This window comes from Microcebus murinus, chromosome 11 (genome assembly GCF_040939455.1).
Source record: "Microcebus murinus isolate Inina chromosome 11, M.murinus_Inina_mat1.0, whole genome shotgun sequence".
Classification (NCBI taxonomy): Eukaryota; Metazoa; Chordata; class Mammalia; order Primates; family Cheirogaleidae; genus Microcebus; species Microcebus murinus.
In genome coordinates this window covers 39,070,020-39,091,226 of record NC_134114.1, presented here as the reverse complement: position 1 = coordinate 39,091,226, position 21,207 = coordinate 39,070,020, and the positions used below count along the sequence as shown (strand labels likewise).

General features: G+C 34.2%; 1 protein-coding gene across 1 annotated transcript in view; it reads right to left on the bottom strand.

Moving 5' to 3' along the window:
• Nucleotides 1-21,207, bottom strand: part of MTREX (Mtr4 exosome RNA helicase) — a 91,975-nt gene that overhangs the window by 14,048 nt on the left and 56,720 nt on the right. Inside the window, exons 20-24 of the mRNA XM_012775694.3 lie at nt 13,759-13,869; nt 11,563-11,751; nt 5,859-6,022; nt 3,569-3,674; nt 587-643 (exon numbers count right to left, since the gene is read on the bottom strand). Coding sequence (XP_012631148.1) covers nt 587-643; nt 3,569-3,674; nt 5,859-6,022; nt 11,563-11,751; nt 13,759-13,869 — 627 coding nt within the window. The remainder of the gene's footprint in view (nt 1-586; nt 644-3,568; nt 3,675-5,858; nt 6,023-11,562; nt 11,752-13,758; nt 13,870-21,207) is intronic.

Genomic DNA, 21,207 nt, shown 5'->3' with positions numbered 1-21,207 from the left:
GCCACCGCGCCCGGCCTATGATACATTTTTTGTTCCTCTGTTATAATACCTTAAGCCCACCTTTTCCTGTCTTTCTGTCTAAAGGTGAAAAGGCAGATAAAAATCAATTCATTCAAAGAAAATAAAAGACACAAATTTATTATTATAAACTATTGTGGCTTTGTAAATCTAGAGACAAATAATTTCTTGCGACAAAACAGATTTTAAAACTTTGTTGTAAACTAAAATGAAAAAATATGCAAAAAAATAAATTAATCTTAGTCCATCAAGATGCCATTCATAATAGTGAGGAAGAAAATGATGCAAGCATTGAATTACAAGTATAGCCAATTTATATTATGCAGCTATAAGTCTATATACATAGCAACTGTATATAACTCATTACAATGGGGGAAATGTTTAATTACTAAAATAAAAATCACAAAAGATGTTATCAGAATAGCATCAAATGACAACTGACATCAAGTGATATATTTAATCTGTATGGAATTTATCTCTGTGGAGTGATAAACTACTATGGTTAGACTGCCAAAATGTTTATTTTACAAACTATTACTCATAAAATATGTTGTTCAAAAAATCTTACCTGCATTTGACGAAGTGGTCCTGCTAATTGCTCTGTTAATTTGGGCATCTCACTAGACTATAAAAGAAAAGGAAAATTAAATATAAAAACCCAAGTTTAAAGTTCTTGGGTTTTCATATTACCTGCTTTAACAAATGAAAAAGCTTGTATGATAATTATTAGTATCAAATTATTAAGACCTTAGTCATTAGCACTTAGAGTTTCTAGTAAACTCAGTTACTCCTCCCATCCTAAACTGTAATATTCTCATCACATTTCAGAGGAAAATACTACAGTGCTAAATTTGCAAAGCATGCTAACTAGCTATTTTCTGTGACTATAAATGGAACTGAGGGCAAGCAAATATTGTAAACATACAGAGTAGTTTAGTTATATCAACATTAAACAATTTTATCATAGTTTAATTTTGAAACAGCTTCAGCATCTAGGCAACTTTCAATTTGCAGAAATTGAAACACTGGGATAAAGAACATTAAAAATAATGCCACCATTTTTTATTGTACCCTGATGCTTCTACCTCTTTAACCAAGCACAAAATAGGTTAAAGTTTATTCGAGTTTCGGTATTCTTAATATTGCTCTCTCACTGAAATCTGTCAACTTCTCCATTATATAATGGAGTTTCAGGTCTATTACTAACTAGTCAAATAATCTTCAACAAGCTGCTTAAATTCTGGGTACTGACTTCGTATTCTGTCAAAGAGATATAATAAAGCTAGATCCTCAAAACTGATAGATAATATTTGTGAAGAAATTCTGACAAAGGTAGAGTGACTATTAATATACCAAAATAAATTTAGTATTATGGTATATATGTATGTGTGGGACAAGATTCAAAGCAATTATAGGAAAATTTTTAAAAAATCAATTTTAACTTAGTTGCAACATATCTGTCTTTAAGCATCAGTAGTTATATAAGATTTAGTTTTGATTTGCATCATGTATATAATAAATCATGAATGAAGTTCTACATTTTTCCTGTTAAAACCAAAAATTACAGCAAAAAGACCAGAATGAACTCAACATCTCAGTTTAGTAGAATAAAGAATGTAAGGGTGCTAAATGTTTTTGATATCTTGTCCATTCATGATCAACAGTTACTGATCACTTTTCTCTCTGCTGGTCACTATAGGTAGAAGGCACTGGTCCTGATGTAAGCTGGCCAACTGTGATTTTACCAAAGCTCTCCCACCAAGTATGTGTACAGTTTGTTCCCTCATTTCTCCTGTAGGTCTTGATATAGACTTCATTTTATTAGTGAGCCCTTTACTAACCATTTTATTTAAAATAGTACCATCTTCCCCAGTGATCTCTACCTGATTCTTTTGTTCACTTTCCTCCAAAACCTTCATTAGCATTTGACAGAATGCAAGTGTATTTCTTTATCTTCATCCCACTAGCATGTAAGTATCAATCATGAAAGCAAAAATTTCTGCTGTATTTCTAGTGCATAGATCTGTGTACTGCACACACTGGGTACTTAATAAATATTTGTAGATACTTGATCTTTATGAAGATTTATATAATCTCTAAATTACTTTTAATGTTATTAAAAATGTGGGGGCACAGTTTTAGAAACATTTTTAAACAGAGTTAGTATATCAAGCATATTTAATCTTACTTATAACAAGTATCTTACTATTAAGTTATTAAGCATGAAATGTCCGATTTCCTTAAGTACTAAGTTTGGTAGTTGATATCTGACATTTCACTTTGATACTTTTTGTTTTATTTTTGTTGTGAAGGTTATCTTACTATATTTACACTGCTTTTTGGCTAGAAAATATTCTGTTAAAAGTATCAAGGAAAATCCATTTGACTTTTAGTACAAATTTCCATCTCAATGTTAAAAGGCACCACCGTAAGAATTGATGATACTGTACATAATATAGTGTGGTTTCACTGAACAAATATTAACCACATATAGTGATATCTTGCCCCAAGATTTAAGAGTTGTGGTTTACTAAACCAACTCAACTTCTTTGAAGAAGTCATATAATTGGCCTCTCAGAAGACAAGACTTACTGTGTGCCACATTAACAAACAAACCAACAAAACAAATCCAATCACAATGCAAGAAATTAGCCACAAGACAAAGTTTGGCATGGGTAGAAGACCACCAATCCCCAAACAATCTATAAACCTAAATCTCTGAAATCTTGTTCAAAGGAAATTTGACAAATTTCCTTAATTATTATCTTAGAAACTGATATAATAAAATTTTTTGAAACTAAGAAAAATAAACAATATTTTATAAAGTGATACATTTTTCTTCCATGCAAATTACTTCATAGATGCATGACAGGCAATCTCAGAAGGGCACAAACTATTTATGGATTATTGTCCTATTTGTTAGCATGGCCACTACTGCTGTAATTCTAATCAATACTCAGGAACATGAGAGAAAAGTAGCCATCTACTTAAAGAAGTAATATATCTGATCTGATTAATAAAAGGTAAACAGATCAATGGTAGAACTGGACCAAAAAACTATTTACTTAAAAGTTAAACTAAGTATATACAGTAAAAGGTCCTCTAAAATTTAGATAACAATATTAACTTATTTTTAGAGGTAAATGTCCTTAGTCTAATTCTCATTCTATCTATGTCAACCACGATGAATAAAGTCTTAAATCTGAAATGTAAAGCACATTTTACTTTTTATTAATAAAACTAATTATACTAGTTTCTGGAATGCAGTACAAGAGTAATTAATGTCCTGTGTGTTCCATTCAGTACTTCATTTTTTGATTGTTTAAGGGCTGTTGAAAGTGAATTAATTATTCATAGGAAAAAATTATGGTTAAAACAACAAGAATCTTATTTAATTTTCTCTTACTATATTTGAATTAAAGTTGATTTCCATCCATAATATGTAAATATAAAGTAATATTTTATAATTAAAAATATTCATAATATTATAAAAACTAAACTATATGATGTATGAGTTAGTAAATAAGATGTGCTAATTCCATGAACTCACATTCTCTTGAAACACAAAGCAGCTTAATAATGCCGTTGCCTGTTCTGCAGAAAGGTCATTGAAAAGGCCATTAAACATCATCTCAGTTAGAAGGAGCTCATCAGCACTATATGCCAAAAAAAAAAAAAAAGAATACATTTGAAATGTCAGAATATAAAGATATACATGTGCACACATAGCCTTAACATGTAAGTTTTAATAAAATGTTACTTGACCTTAAGAAATAATGAGGAAGAGTGACAGAGTTTATTCAAGGTAATGGCAGATCCTTATAATTATTAATATGTAATCAATGTAAAATGGATATTTCATATAAATATCCCAAATAACAGAATGTACATATTCATTGCAGATATCTGAGTTTATAACATCTGAACAGATGAACAATATAAATATGTTTTCATCAGAAATGTCTGAAACCATTTATGAGGCCTGTAATTCTTGGGTCCTGTCCATTAGGGCCATGCTGAGGACATAAAAGACTGTTTCAAAAATGTCTTTTATGGATTCATTGAAAATGATGATCATCACTGTATGGACAAAACAAGATATATCCTAAGGATGGATATACTGCTTATGAGCCACCAGCTTGGGACTTTCAAGTTAAGGAGGACAGGGATAAACTGGCTCCTATGGCAGGAAACATTTCTCATGGTAGGAAATAACTGATGAATTTATAGGACAGTGTCATAAATTGTATTTTCTAAAGATGGCCATAATAGCATCTCCTATACTACATATTCTTCTAGAATTTCACTAATTTGTGTAGACTGCCATGTGCACATGTGGCAATTTAAATTTAAATTATGTAAAATTTAATATTCAGTTCCTCAGTTTCATTAACCACATTTCGAGTGGCTTGTGACTATGATATAGAACAGTGCAAATATAGAACATTTCTATCATCACAGAAAGTTCTATTGGACAATAGCTACTTCCCCATTAAGAGGGGGAGTCTAATTGCCCTCCACGTGAAACTGGGAGGGTTTATGACTCACCTGTAATCAACAGAATGTTGTGGAAGTGATGCTGTAGTTACAAGCTAGGTTACAAAAGGTAAAGCTAGGTCAAAAAAGACAATCAGCTTCCATCTTAGCCTGCTAGAACTGACACACTGGAGCGTTCAGCCTCCATGTAAACAGTCGTAACATCCTGAGGCTGCTATACTGTGAAGAAGCCCAAACCAGCCTGCATGAAAATACTATATGAAGAAGCTGAGAGAGAGAGAGAGAGAGAGAGAGAGAGAGAGAGAGAGAGAGAGAGAGAGAGAGAGAGAGAGAGAGAGAGATCCTAACATTCCCCAGTTGCTCCAGATTTGTACTGTTCCAGCTTAACTACTTGTCTGATGGCAATGACAGGGGACCCTGAGCCTGAACTATTCATCTAAGCCATTCCCGAATTTCTGACCCATAAAAACCACTACAGAATAAAATAACTGTTGTTGTTTTAAATAATTTAGTTTTGAGGTCTTTTGTAATGTGGCAAAAGACTACCAAAACAGAAAATAATATAATCAGTTTTAAGCTGTGGCCTATAATATACTCAGTTGTAATAACCTATTGTTAGCCCCAAATTTCAGTAAAATCTATGCATATAAAAGAATAATGGTTATCAGACCAAGTTTTAAGGTGGGAAAATGTTCATAAATGTAATAAAAAGAATATACAAAATTGTGTATAAACTATGATTATGTAAAAATCCCACAAGGTCTGAAAAAAGTTAAAGGAAATACATCCAAATGCTAGGGGTGCTTGTGTTAATTCCTGAGATCCAAGAGATATTTCTCAATTTCATGGTCCAAACTGTATTTAATGTGGAATGTACTGTACAAACTTCATATTTTTAGCACAACTCTTTTTTCCTAAAGACTGATAACCCTTGGCCGGGCGCAGTGGCTCACACCTGTAATCCTAGCACTCTGGGAGGCTGAGGTGGGTGGATAGCTCGAGGTCAGGAGTTCGAAACCAGCCTGAGCAAGAGCGAGACCCCATCTCTACTATAAATAGAAAGAAATTAATTGGCCAACTAATATATATATAGAAAAAATCAGCCGAGCATGGTGGTGCATGCCTGTAGTCCCAGCCACTGGGGAGGCTGAGGCAGCAGGCTTGCTTGAGCCCAGGAGTTTGAGGTTGCTGTGAGCTAGGCCGATGCCACGGCACTCACTCTAGCCTGGGCAACAAAGTGAGACTCTGTCTCAAAAAAAAAAAAAAAAAAAAAGACTGACAACCCTCTGTTTAAAATTAGTATCTCATTTTAAAATCAAATTTCTAGAAGAAGCAGATTTTACCTGCTTATCTCACAAGCCACTCGTCCTTTCATCTCTATGACATCAGAAGAAGTAGCAAATCCCAACCTTCTTAAAACACGTTTGCGACATTTGAGTTCATCCATTTGCAGGACTGTTCTTGCTTTCTTCAGTTCTCGCTTTGCAGATTTAATATCTATTGCAATCTAAGAAACATAAAAGTATGAAGAAAGTTCAATAATAAAGTGAACAATGTAAAATGAGATTTATTCATGAAATAAAGCAAACAATATTTTCTAAGGACACCTTACAACGTACTTCTCAGTTAAAGCTTCAATGCTGAGGGGACAAGGAGAGTGAAATACAGGAGCTTCTTAGATACATTCCCAGGATATTACAAAAGAGTAATGTTGTATCTGAAAAATTATTAAATAATACCTAAAACGTTAAGTACATAGAAAATATAAAATGTCCACTTGAAAAATTTGAGGCAGAGTAGGGAGATATTAGAACTTGTAAAAGGTTTATGAAGATGGAGAATAGGGCATGGTTCCTGCTTAAATGAAGATGGGTAAGGAGAGAGGGCTACAAGAAGGGGACTGAGACTGGATAGCCCTGAGTTAGACAAGATAGGCTGGAGTAGATAGAAAAACTCAGTGCTGAATTAAGATGGGCTCTCCCAAGGCAGAATTCATTGGATAATCAATCATTCTCCTAAAGTACCAATCTCAGTAATTCCAGCTTTTCATCCGTAGGGAATTAGGCCATAGCTTAGAGAAACAGGGAAAGCAAGTTGAGGGCATATGAATCTTTTCTCTTCACTATATTTCCTGCATGATGCCCTGAAAAGTCTTCCCTCTCTTTGCCTAAGTTGGAAATAGCTTTAGCAAAGAGAATAGGCCTTTATTCGATACAGAGGAGAAAAATTAAAATGAAAATAAATCTCAAGTTCATCCTTTAGGGTGGATGAGTTTTTAAATTCAGTTAATTAGTAGTAGTATATATTTTCCAACTGTGACAAATGTATGGTGGTACAAGAGCACAAAAACAATGTTATCCTGAAGTGGAGGCTTTAAGTTCAGAAAAACACTGATGGAAAAGTTTTAAGAAGCTGAAACCCAAAGAATCTGTAATTTTGCTATTAAGCTTCAATTGAGGAGGAGAAATGATAAAGGTGATACTTGTGATAACCTGTGTAACTTGTGATACTTACTCACAAGTTACCTATGTACCCTATTTCTAATGGTTTACATTAATTCTAATAGCAATCCTAACAAGTAAGGAACTAATATTAAATCTGCATTCTACGGATGAGAAAACTGAGGCAGAGAGATTACTAAGTAAGCTGGTCAATATTACAGAGCTACTGAATGATAGAGATGGGCTTCAAACCCAGGCTAACAAACTCTAGAATCCAAGTTCTTAGTGATGTTTTTAATATTGCTATCAACAGATGCATTGTCATGATGTCATGTCACAGGAAGCAAAGTTTTCCATGCTAGACAAAACTATGCTAGCATGACACATGTTATCCTAGCATGACTTATCAGGCATATCAGAAAAAAAAACAAAGAATTTCTTTTATTTTAAAGAGACAGTGTTGGCTGGGCATGGTGGTTCAAGCAAGTAATCCTAGCACTTTGGGAGGCTGAGGCAGGAGAACTGCTTGAGGTCAGGAGTTTGAGACCAGACTGAGCAAGGGCAAGTCCCCATCTCTACAAAAACAGAAAATTGGCTAGGCATAGTGGTGTGTGCATGTAGTCCCAGCTACCTGGGAGGCTGAGGTTGGGGAACTGCTTAAACCCAGGAGTTGGAGGTTGCAGTGAGTGATGATGATGCCTCTGCACTTTAGCTTGGGAGACAGAGTGAGACCCTGTCTCTCTGGGGTCTTGTTCTGTTGTCCAGGCTGGAGTGCAATGGCACAATCATAGCTCACTGTAGCCTCAAACTCCTGGGCTCAAGTGATCCTCCTAAGTAGGTAGGCCTACAGGTATGTGTCACCATGCCAGATAATTTGTACATTTTCTGTAGAGATGGGGTCTCGCTATGTGGCCCAGGCTGGTCTTGAACTCCTGGCCTCAAGTGATCTTCCTGCCTCGGCCTCCCAAAGTTCTGGGATTATAGGCATGAGCCACCATGCCTTCTCTCTTTTCTGGGTTTTCTTTGACTGAGGATGCCTACATGAGCAGAGTAGAGCACTGTATTAAGCATGGTGAGATTTATAAAGTTTACAAGGTAGAGTAAGAGAATCCAATATTTAACATTTTTTTCCTCAATTTTTATATTTTGAATATAAAAATGCTGAAATGATATTTTGGATATACTGGGTTAAATAAAAATACTAAAATTATTTCTACTTATTTTTTTTTAATGTGACCACTAAAAAATTTAAAATTACATATGTGGCTCGCATTGGACAATGCTGTTAGAGATCTTTTTCTACATGTTTACATTTGGCCTTCCGTAACCATGGGTTCCACATCCGTGATTCAACCAACCATGGATCACAAATATTGGGGAAAATTAAATTGCGCCAGTACTGAACATGCAGAGACTTTTTTTTCTTGTTCTTATTCCCTGAATAATACAGTATAACAACTATTTACATAGCATTTACATTGTATTAGGTATTATAAATAAACTAGAAATGATTTAAAGGATATAGGAAGATGCACATAGTTTATATACAAATAGTACATATTTCAGATCACGGACATGAGCACCTGAGGATTTTGGCATCCACAGGAGGCCCTGGAACCAAAATCCCCTACAAATACTAAGGGACAACTGTATATAACTGAAATGCATGGATACTTAGGTATAGGGGCTTTTATCCACAAAAGTGAGATCAGCTTCCTTTTCCACTTAATACATTTGGACTTCTTTTCCAAAGAGTATATATGAATCTACCTCATTTTTGTTAATGCCCATGTTAATGTCCAATGTGTGGATAGGAATATTTCATATATCTAATTCCCTATTGATGAACATTGAGGTTGCTTATATTCATTTCCAGTTTCAAATTATGCTACAAGAATAGCCTCTGTACCGCCTCACTTTGTAGTCTCAATTCCTAGAGATAGGAAAAGTTGGGTCAGAGGGTATAAGCACTTAAAATGTTAACAACTAAGGGAGCAGATTTTGAAGGCTTCTTAGGCATGGCTAAGAGATATGAAATGTGTCCTGCAGTCACTAGGAGGCCATAAAAAGACTTGTTTTTCCCTAAATTGCTAATTCTTTGTATTTTTCTTTCATAAAACAAAAAAAAGCACATTACAGACGGGGGTAGGAGGGTCCCATGGGGAGGACGGGAGAGAAAGGGAGGAAAAGAATGAAAAAGATCTACCGAGTTTCCCCGAAAATAAGACAGGGTCTTATATTTATTTTTCCTCAAGAAGACACCCTAGGGCTTATTTTCAGGGGATGTGTTATTTTTTTTAAGTACAGTACAACAATTTACATTTATTCAAATGTAGTTAAGTTGTCTTCTTCTGGGACATCATCATAACTCTCCAAACCCGGAATACCATCCTGAATTTCTTGCGACTCTATTTCCTTTAGAACCATTGGCCCCAATCTCTCATCTCGAGCAATAGAGATCTCATGGGGCAGATGAGAAGGGCTGCTCATCTTCTTTACTGCTCCTTGACGAAATGCACGGGTTGTGCAGATATGCTGCGTAGCCACGCCCATCACTAGGTCTTATTTTCGGGGTAGGGCTTATACCGTGCAAATGCTTAGAAATCCTGCTAGGGTTTATTTTCGGGTAGGTCTTATTTTTGGGGAAACATGGTACTATAATCTCATTGCCCTAACACAACCACTTAAAGTTTTCCTTTTAGTCTTTTTTTCCAGTGTGTATTTTTATTTTTGCCAAGTTGTAATCATGGCCCATATCAATTTCAGATCCTGCTTTGTTCATCTAATGCTCATGTATAAGCATTCTTCCGTGTTATTGCAGAGTCTTTATAAGCAGTTTATTTGTCCCCTACATCTAGACACTAATGCCTTTTTTCAGTATATATAAGCAGTTCAATAATGTCTTCAACCATTTCCAGGATGCTGTCCTGTCATCATTCAACCTTGCGCAAGTCTCCCTGTTTTTGTGCTGTGGAAACTTTAAGGCTGACCATGTGTGAAGTGGTTGGAATCAGGCAGGGAGCGGCTGCAATGGTGCCAGTGAGGTATGAACAGGCCAGGATCACTAGATACTTGTGGAAATAACTAAAGCTTTTTGTGTCTCAGTTTCCTCATCTTGAGAAGCACCTGGCAAGTTTCCTGGAGAGGGCCTGGTAGTACTTAATGGTGGACCGAGCATAGTGTATTATGTGTTCACTAAGCACGTAGCCACTGTGCTTCACCAGGTACAGGGCCACCTGATGTTAGCTTGCAAAAAGCTATTAACAGAAAGGGAGAGTGCTTTATAACTATGAACTAAACATATTCCTCTATTAAACCAAAAGAATTTCTACTCATGTATTTATCCAACCAATACTGGGCATTTACTTTATAAAGATGACAACTTTGAGAGTGTAAATAAGTTGAAACGAAACACCTGACCCGAAGGAGCTTAAAATCCAGTTTGTGAGATGTGAAACAGATGTATTGGGTAAAGGTAGTATGCGACAGAAGTTGAAAGTACAAGGAGTTATAAGTTTCATGAAAGAAGTGAGATTTGTAGAGTATAAAGGATTCTAGTTGAAAAGAAGTGGATAGTGGGAAGGAATGTGGTCACTTCAAAAAGCTTTTTCTAAATTCATTATAGATAATGTTTATAAAAATGCTTTTACCAGTGAGATATTATAGCTAATTACCCTAAAAAGCTGAACTACAACTACTTGACACTACTAGGATGGCTATAATAAAAAACACAGACAATAACATGTGTTTGTAAGGACGTGGAGAAACTGGAACTCTCATAAACTGATGATCAGAATGTAAGGTGGTATAGCCACCATAGAAAACACTTTGGCAGTTTCTCAAAAAATTAGTTACCATGTGACCCAGCAATCCTACCCAATTCTACTCATGAGAAATAAAAACATACGTCCACACAAAAACTTATACAGAAACATTCATAGCAGCATTATTCATAATAGCCAAAAAGTGGGGGAAAACCAAATATCCATCAATTAATAAATAAGCAAAATATTGTATATCCATACAATGGAACATTATTCAGTCATAAAAGGAATAAAGTACTGATTCATGCTACAACATGGATGAACCTTGAAGACATTACACTACGTGAAAAAAGGCAGACACAAATGTCACATATTGTATGATTCTATTTAAAAGAAATGTCCAGAACAAGCAAATCCATATATAGAGAAAATAGATTTGTGATTTCCTGAGGCTGAAGGATAGGGGAAGCAGTCAGTAATTGCTAATGGATATAAAGTTTCTTTTGGGGGTGATAAAAATGTTCTGAAATTAGATAGTGGCGATGGTTGCAAATATCTGTGTATGTACTATTAATAAAAACCAATGAATTGGACACTTTAAAAGAGTGTTATATGAATTATATCTCAATTTTTAAAAAGCAAAACATTTTTAAAAACCATACATCAAATACCACGCTATAGCAAATGAACTTTATCTTGTCTTGCTGATAAGAATTGACAGGTTACAGAGCTGGTAGTTTTTCCTGTTTTAGCTGATAAAATCAATAGTGCAAGAAAATGAAAAATACAGATTCATTTATACACAGAATTCTACTAAAAAAATACAAAAGTTTCTGCCATACCTGAGCTTTCTTTTCACAAAGTGTATACACAGTTTCCAAATTTGGATCATTGTGAAGTGGATGAGAATACATTCGATGTTCAAAAGCCTCCACTTTCTGAATGACTTTTTTCAGTCCTTGATCTTGAATGCCCATATCGTCAATAGGATCTAATAAGGGAACACCATCAGGAAAACGTTTCTGAACTTCCTAAAACAAAATATGTAAAATTTATTTTTCATCTTATAGAGACAAAATTAGTTAAGAGTAAACTAAATCAATATTTCTTTTCTATGCTCATGGACATAAAAAAAAGGATGGCCCACATATACTTTTTTCTTTTTCTCATTTAAATTGTAGGGTATTTTCCCACTGCATTTGTTTTTTAAAATTCCTTTTTAATGTTTTACTACAATTAACTGATATAGGGATATATTATAATTTACTAATAAGTCTAGTATTACACAATTCAATAGTCCTGGAGGTGGCACAACTTACTAATAAATCCATTATTGTATATTAGGTTGCTGTAACTTCCTGCCATCATAAGTAATCCTATATTGATCATCTGTTATATGTAAACTATTTTCAATTTTCAGATTATTTCCCTGGGTTGATTCCTAGAGAGAGCACTACTGAGTTGGAAGATTTAAACTTTTTAAAAGGTCCTGATTCCTTCTGCTAACTTTTTTCAGGTACATAATTAATGGTTAAATATAATAACCATAAGAGTACAGAGAAGGGATAGCTCACTATAGGCTGGTAAACACTAAACGCTGGGAAACTTTCAGGGTCCTGGATAGGCCTTAAAGGTAAGATAGGATTTGGCTGGTTAGGAATTAGGGTATGGGAGTGGGAGCACATTAATAAAAAACATAAATGTAAAGAGTTCAAAGTCATTTTGAACATTACCATCCTAAATATGTAAATAATGCAGGGTTTTAAGAGACTGATATCTTTGTTAAGTGCATATAGTACAACATGGATAACTTTTACATATAAAGAAACTGAGTCACAGGTAAAAAGTTCGAGAACAAAGAAAACACTGAAATTGTAGTTCTAAAGTTTAAAAAGGTATAATTAAGTAGCAAAAGGGAACTCTTTAGTCATTAAGTGAAGGGTTCTATTAGCAGGCTCATTTTCCTGATTCTTCTTCCTCTGGTTTCCTAATAAATGGCAACCAACGAAAAAGGCCTATGAAGGACCAAGGAAAATAACAGTCTAACCTTATTTAAATAATGAGGCAAAACTGAGAGTTAGTGTATTGCTAAACCTAATGCCAAAGCTGAAATATCTCATCACCAGATGTGGCACAGTGATGTTTAAGGCAAATAAAGATACACCTGAAATCTGCCAACAGACCTCAAGAAACTTTCATTGCAATTTAAGTTTAAATTTAGCAAAATGAAAACTGACCAAATTGAGAAGCACAAAGTAATCAGTTTTTTTCACAATAATGGCATTATTTATGCTAATTTAATGGCTAATGTGCCATTAAAACTCAAAACTGTGCCACTATTTTGAAAATATTAGAAAAAAATTTCAGTGGGACTTTATACTTCAATAAACTTAAAATATTTATTTACCAACAATTAATTTTTAAAATTTCTATAGTGATTTTCTGAAGTTATATCTATAGCTACATAAAAATTTTGTAAAACTGTCAAGAGAATCATTTATTTCAGCAAGCCTACCTATGGAACATCCTGTTTATCTTTGTCTTCTCAGATACTATTCAAAGGTTTATTGACTAAATAAGTCACTTCTTTTTTCTACTGGACAATTAAATTTTCTAGAAAGTCATAATTTTTCCTATTGAAAAAAATGATTTCAACTATTTATTAACTAAATTCAAAAACGGTTAAAAGTTCTGGCAGCATATTTTTTTATACATAAAACTTTTAATACAGTCTATAGTTATTTTCACTTATAATAAATAAAGCAGAACATATTTAACATATAATAGTGAAGATTAATGGTGCAGTTTTCCCTTGTGAGTATTCCTTTAGTAACTCACTTTGTTGGTGGATTCAAAGAGAGGACAAATATACATGCAGCTTTGCTGCCACTATTTTTATGAAAAATAATTGCCATTATTGGTAGTACTTATACTTTTTCTGAAAGAAAGCAATATACTTAAACCATTTCAGTTAGCTCTTTATAAATCGTATTTACATTATGTAAACTTTATATTTAATTTATAAAATTAACACATACCTGGATTGATTTTAAAACACTCTGTCTATTGTCCACTGGCCGAAGGTCTTTAGGAATATAAAGTCTAACACTGCTGATAGCAGACAGGAGATGCACCAAAACTGGGACAACCTATGAATGAAAAGTTATATAATATTACAATTCAAATTGCACATATTCATGTTCTGCTATTTCCTAAACTTGGATCTTTAAAAGGAAGGTGCATTTACAATATGTGACAGGTTGTAAGAAGTAGATAATAATCACTGTGGAGTAGCTCCCGATATACTAAAGCTTGTATCTTAGTAGAGACTATATTTAAAAAGTAAAAACTAATTCAAACCTCTAAATAACAGGAAAATAAATGACACATAAAGATAAGAGATTTCCTCACTATAGAATCCATTCTTTATTCATTTTTGTGCTCTCAGTTTTGGCACTTTTTGAATACATAAAAGCACTACAGTACTACAAAAGCACAAAAGACTCCTGTTGATGGCCAAGTATGGTTCATGTAAGTTCTGGATGGGCCAGAATGAAAAGGAGACGAAAAAAATTATTTCAAGCAGAGAAAATAGCATATTTCATTAGAAACAATCTTCAAGAACACCTATCTACAAACTTACTTCCAAGCTTTCTCCTATCAATAACCCTGTGTTCACTATCAAATTTTGCTCCCTTTAACTGCTCTTGAATCCAGAGGGCCTCTATACACTAGGGCAAGGTTAATGTTTTCACAGGTCCAAATCAGTCAACATGTTGGCCTCTTATGGCTACTTTTACACATATCACCAATGAAAACACAACTGTCACTGGCTTGCTGATAAATATATTCATAGTGCTTTACTGAACAAAAATGGCACAGTGGTTGAACATGGGTTCCAGCATTAAGACTGCCTGGGTTTGAAGTCAGTCTTCAGCTAATTGTGTGACCTTGAACAAATTAACCTTTCTAGACTTCGGTTTTCCTTATTCATAAAAATGGGGATAAAATTATATCTATTTCATGAAACTGTTTTGAGAAATAAGACAATGTATGTAAAATAACTTAAATCAGCACCTAAAACACCTCTTAAAAGTTATTTACTATAACAAATGTCCAACACACGTTAACAAATCGGTATATAATAGTGTTAAAACAGTAGAGGTCATATACTCAAATACCAAAGAGAAAACGCAGACAATATTTTTTAGTTGTAATAAGTGACAGAGACTGGAAAAGTAGAGAGTGCTTATGTGATTTAAAGACGACAACTGCAATTGTGCCAGGCAGGAATGTAGTAGTGTTTCAAGATCTTTCTTTTTTTTTAAGCCAGAAATCCAAATTATTTCAAAGTCTTGATTTTTAAAATTTGACAAGTAATTTACATTTTCTTTATTTCTCAGCCATTAAAAAATTAATATTTTTCCTGTATAGCAACATTATTAGCCAACGTTCTATTTGAAAACAACTGAATAATACCATGAACCATTCATTGTATTTTCTCAACAAATTTCTCTACTAGGTTTTTCAAACTGTTAGTAGTCTGCCAGATGGCATAAAAATTAAAAATAATTCACTTGGCTTTGGAGGGTAAGAATATTTTTTATGTATTTGTAATTGAATTTAATATGCACAGGTATCTAAGAATTTCCTCCAAAACAGAATAAAACTATTCTGTGAAAACTTGATTCACTCCAAAGACAGAAACTGTCTTATTTGTAAAGCTGGTTCCTATAATAAACTCCATCCAAGAAATGGTCAACTAACACATTAATGGTAGAAAAGAGATTACAAAAGCCCTCCTATAAATGTCTCCTTAAGTACAGGAAAGGGAGAACCTAAGACTTCCCTAATTAGAAACACGAATTTTTATAAAGGAGAAGTTAAATGTCTAAAACCCAAACAATCATCACATAGGAGGCAGGTTAAAAAAAAAAAAAAGAAAGGAAAAAGCCAAATAAATAGTTGTGTGGGGATGAGGGGACACTTCCCCTCTGCCCAGGAAGGTTCACTGAAAGATCAGCTCACAAAAGGCAGATTAATAAGAGAAAGAGATTTATTTACTGTGTGCATGAAGAGATCACAGAGTGTTACACAATATCCCAATGGGGTCCAGAAAGTTATATACTCTCAAATTAGAGGGGAGGGAGAGACGGAGAACATAGGTAATTCTGTTTAGGGGCAATAAATGATTACTAAGGAGGATGAATAGATATTTGGGAGAATGAATGGATGGGGGAAAACAGATTGACTTATAAATGATTCTCTTCACAAATTAAGTTAATCTGAGAGAAATGTATACATTTAAAATGATTTGGGTCAGGTCTGGTTGCATTCTTCTTTCCTGTAATATATTGAAATAACAGGAAAGGGAAGATTGTTCTTTTTGATGGGTCTGGTTTTTCAATGAAGAAAGAGGGAAAGCCCCTTTCCAAGGCCTATTGATCTATAAGGGCCATTAATTCAAAATAGTCTTTATATGAAGGAGTCATATTTTGGGGTGAAATTTCCTGAGTTCCTTTCATTTGTCGCAAAATTATAAATCTCTAAATTCACAGAGATTTTAAAATGTATATTTGCGTATGGCAGTTTATTCAATTTTTTAAACCTAATTACCTTTATAAAATAACTCAGAATTCAGATTCATCATGATGCACCATTGGTCTATATAAATCCAAATAACCACGTGGGCAACTATTGGAAACTTGCTAGAATACCAATAGCAGAAAGTATTTTTATCCTTAGACCTTTTGGATCTTTGCAAGTTTGCTATGATAATTTCTCCTTAAATAAGCAAATAATATATAGATAACATAAGAAGCCAGTAAGACTTAAGTCAATATATTATAAATAAATTTCAGGCAATTTTTTCAAATCAAGGCTATTTGCTACAAACCAATATAGTTTTAAAATTTTTCATTCAAACAAGCAGGCTGTTTTCTGAACCAAATGAATTTTAATCAAGTCAAGGCAGACAGTTATTTAAACCAATGTGTTATTGATTATATTTCTGATTTAAATAACTGAATTTATGTCTTGATCTAATTTAAAGCTGACTAATAATCCACTGAATGTACCAGATGTTTTCTGTAAGTTTATCCAGGAGAACGTCAGTGAAAATGGTAGAGCAAGGACCTCCAAAAATGCTCTTTTCCATAAAAGCAATAACAACACTGGCAAAAACTGTCCAAAACAACTTGATCAGAATTCTGAAAGTTAACCAAAGGTTTGTTGCAATCCAAGAAGCATTTCTTCAAGAAAAATGGCTGACTTTATATGTAAGAACAGAAAGCTCTGTGGTAGTTTTAATTTATCTTCCTCCCTCTCTCACTCCCTAGCCCCTCAGTAGCTTGAAAACCAACAGCCTGCAATCACAATGAAAATCAGTCTGGCAGCCACTGGAAGTAACAGAATAGGGTTGAAAGGACTTCAAAGGCCCACTCCCAGAAAATTGTCATTATTCACCTGTCCGATGGTTCCCTGAAAGACTCCATTCACAAGGCTGTTTTTAATTGAGCTGAGCTTACCCAGTACAAACAACCTTTTCCCTGGGGGCATTTACTGAAAAAAGCAAGAGGCAACTGTTTAACACCATAGCTGCCCAACGTAGTAGATGGCAGTTGGGGCAAACAACAGGTTAACCAGACAGCTAAAAGGAAAAGCTGGGGTAGATGATGTCCATGGGGAATTTGAAAAGCTCTCACGCATTTCTGGGAATCTAGAAGGCCATACATAAAGTTATATGCCTGCTCAAAAAAGACATGAAAAGGCCCTAAATTCTCACCTTTCTGGCTGTCAGAATGAGCATACAGGAAGTGATGGCAATATTGTTAACTGCCTGGCTGAGTGTTGAAGGCCCTAGAATATGCATACAAAGGCCCTAAACAAAGAAGGGGAACTTAATGACTGCAAGTATTTAAGGAAGTCTCAGCACAATTAGTTGCCCACCATTAAACTAACCAAGCAGAGACCTAAGTGGCCATATACAATAACATAAAAGACTTACTAGAATTAATTAAGAGGTAACTAAACAAAAAAGCAACTACAACAAATAGCAACAAGAATAAACTCTGGGGGAGCAGGAAAACTCTGATTTACAGAGTTGCTACATTATTTAAAATATCTAGTTTTTAACAAATTGTAAGGCATGTAATGAAATAACAAAGTATGATCTACATACACAGTTAAAAGGGCAGTTAATAGAAACTGTCCCCAAGGAAACCAAGAACTTTGACTTAATACACAAAGAGTTTAAATCAGCTATTTTAAATATGTTCAAAGTTTACCTCCCAAAAATCTGACTTGGATTTATATTAAAGTACATCCATAATGCAAACTTCAAAAGTGCCCAAGCTGCAAAGTCTATCACAACTACTCGCATCTTGATCCTCAAGCAGTTGTTACACATCATACGTATATAGTTGTGATCTGTAATCTTTTAGTCCATGTCCTTTTAAAAGATATTTTTATTTAATGCTGATTCTAGAGAGTTCCTTGCCTAGAAAAACAAAAGAGAACTCATTTATCTAGACCCTGCAATTATGGTCTTTACTGCCTGAAGAGGAGTCTCATTTAAGTGTTATGATGTGGCTGTTATAAGGGATAGTTGTCAGACACATTTGAAGCTGGCAAAGCAACAGTGACAAAACCACAAGCAATCATTAGAACACAGTCTAAACTGTTAACCTCTGTTAATGTAATCCAGAGCTGACGTATAGAACATGCTTTTGAGCACGTGTTCTCTCTCTCTCTCTACACACACACACACACACACACACACACACACACACACGGGGAAAAGAAAGTTCAAGAATACTTATTATATTTCATAGGTAAAAGGAAAAGTGACTTTAGAAAGTAGTCTTGTACAAAGGTTGATAAAAAGCTAAATTTGGCATCACATACAAAGTCACTGAAGGGAAAGGATGTTTATGGAAACTACATCCATTCATACTTCATGCAATGGAAGTCTGCTACACAATCACTGCTGTTAAGAGTGGAAGTTTCCTTATACAACATTGCCTATGGAACCATTTCCCTATGTTTAGGATTCCTATTCAAGATAGTAATCTATACAACAATATAATATTGTGTTTACTAAGATATAGTCCTCTCTGTATTATTCTTATGCCTTAGTCCTTTCACCACAAAGAAAAGAATGTGAAGTTCTTTCTAAAGAACATGTTTCATGCTACGCACATGTTGCTTCCTTTGCTGGTAATGTAATTCTTGCCTAAAAAAGTTCTTGTGTTCCTATAAGTTTTTACAAATCACTACTTCCTTTATAAAAACTTCTTTATTAATTATCCTCTCTGGGCAGTTTTGAAGCACAAAATGCTCCCTCACTAAACTGGAATCACCTTGAAATCACAAACACAAATTCATGTTAACCCCCCTCACCCAATTTCTTTAGCAGTGTAGACTGAAATAAACAGAATAAAAAATGCTACAGGAATAGAGGAAAGACCCTCAGTTTGTCCAGGATTCAGTGAAGGCTTCCCTGGAGAGGTTGTTTATTGAACGGAACCAAATCATGATTATTAAGGATTGCAAAGTTTCTCAGTATCATTAAATAAAATATGCACAGCAGTAAGGCTTAATAAAATTTTGGCCTAGCCCAGAACAGAGACAGATAGCAAATAGGTCTCACCTAAAATGCTACCTTCAGTGAATTAGTCATAGATGCCTAAATAATTTTCTCGGAATAGTGAGCTTTCAATGTGAGAGAGTGCTATGATTTATTAACAATGTCTGCCAAGAGAAAGGGAGAATGTTGGGATATGTGCCACACATTTGCTATTCCAAGCTGCCAAATTGTAGAAGTTTTAGCTACATTTTTGATTAGGCAGTCAATCAGTATAGTAAATGTTAGGGAAAAGAATCACACAAGTTTCACCTGCTGTTAGACTTACAGAAGCAAACACATTAGAAGACTGAAAAACAGAGAACAAAGTATTCAGAATTATAAATAAACTTTTAAAAAAATGATGAATATTCCATCCCTCTGTACCACAAAAAAAAAAAAAAAAAATGATGAATAATGAACTGTCTTTTTAAATACTGCCAAGTCTGAAACCCACAATGATTTATTGATCCGAAGAAACAGTCTATAATGTTGCTGTGGTGGACTTTACCTTCTACAAACCAATCTTATAACAACTATCATTACAATGAAATTTCCTCAAATACCTACTCAATATGCCACATATTTAAAGCAATGTTTTAAAATAACAAAATCCCACTATTAGACTTCAGATACTTTGGAATCTCTGCAATAAGATATTACCAACAATTGTTTTTATTTATACTAATATAAAAATAGAGTAACATTCAAGAAAGAAGGGCATCGCATGTGGCAAGTCAAATGTTTTACATTAAGCTAAATGCATATGTAAAGTAAATGATTTTAACTGAGGAAACTTGGGTAGGAATTTTTCATTATCAAAACAATGCTTGAATCATTACAGATGCTCCTTGACTTACGATGGGGTTATGTCCTGATAAACCCATTTTAAGTTGACAATATCGTAAGTAAAAAATGTATTTAACAAAGGAACACCTAACCTACCAAACATAACTTAGCCTAGTCTACCTTAAACATGCTCAGAACACTTATATTGGCTTACAATTGCCCAAAATCATCTAACACAAAGCCTATTTATAAGGGTCAAATATCTCATATAATTTATTAATGTTCTCCTGAATGCGTATTGCTTTTGCACCATAGTAAAGTCAAAAAAATCTATGTCAGGGACCGCCTGTATTTCCATGGGAATGGAAAATAAACACCATGGATGGATTCAGACTGTAAAATCAGTCAGTCACAGTGATAATGAAAAATCTTTATAGCCCTGGTAAAATACAGGAGCATGTGAAATTTAAATTATTCTCTGTATCTTTCATTTTGTCATTATTTTCAGTGCCATCATTTGATAAAATACAAATAAAACTGAAATCCCTTTAATCATCCTGATATTTTAGATGGTTTTAATAATATGCCTCAAAAAGTTTCGAAAACTTTTAATTTAGAAATCATGATATTATGTTCATTATAATCACATTCAGAAACTCTAGTGATTAAAAATAATTCACAAAAGATCTAAAATCTGAAGATTGTGAACTAAAGTAAAATTCTAAGGCTCAACCCCCACTGGCTGACTGAATGGACCCCCTTGTTGCCAAAGGTATATCCTAAAATTAAATTGTCTGCCAGGAGGAGGGAGGTCAGACATGCCTTATCATGCCCCCCTCCCTTCTTGGAGACTTCCTCCACAACCCATTAACAGGCCTAAGGGTATGTAAGACAAACCTGCAGGTCCTCAATTTATACAACAAATCTATGTCTGGTGGCTTATCTCTGATAACAGCTCCTTATGTTAAAACATTCCAAGCCTTTAGATAAAGCTACCGTCTTTAACCAATTACAATCCAAAGAATCTTTAAACCCATCTATAACCTGTAAACGCCCCCCTTCGAGATAACCCACC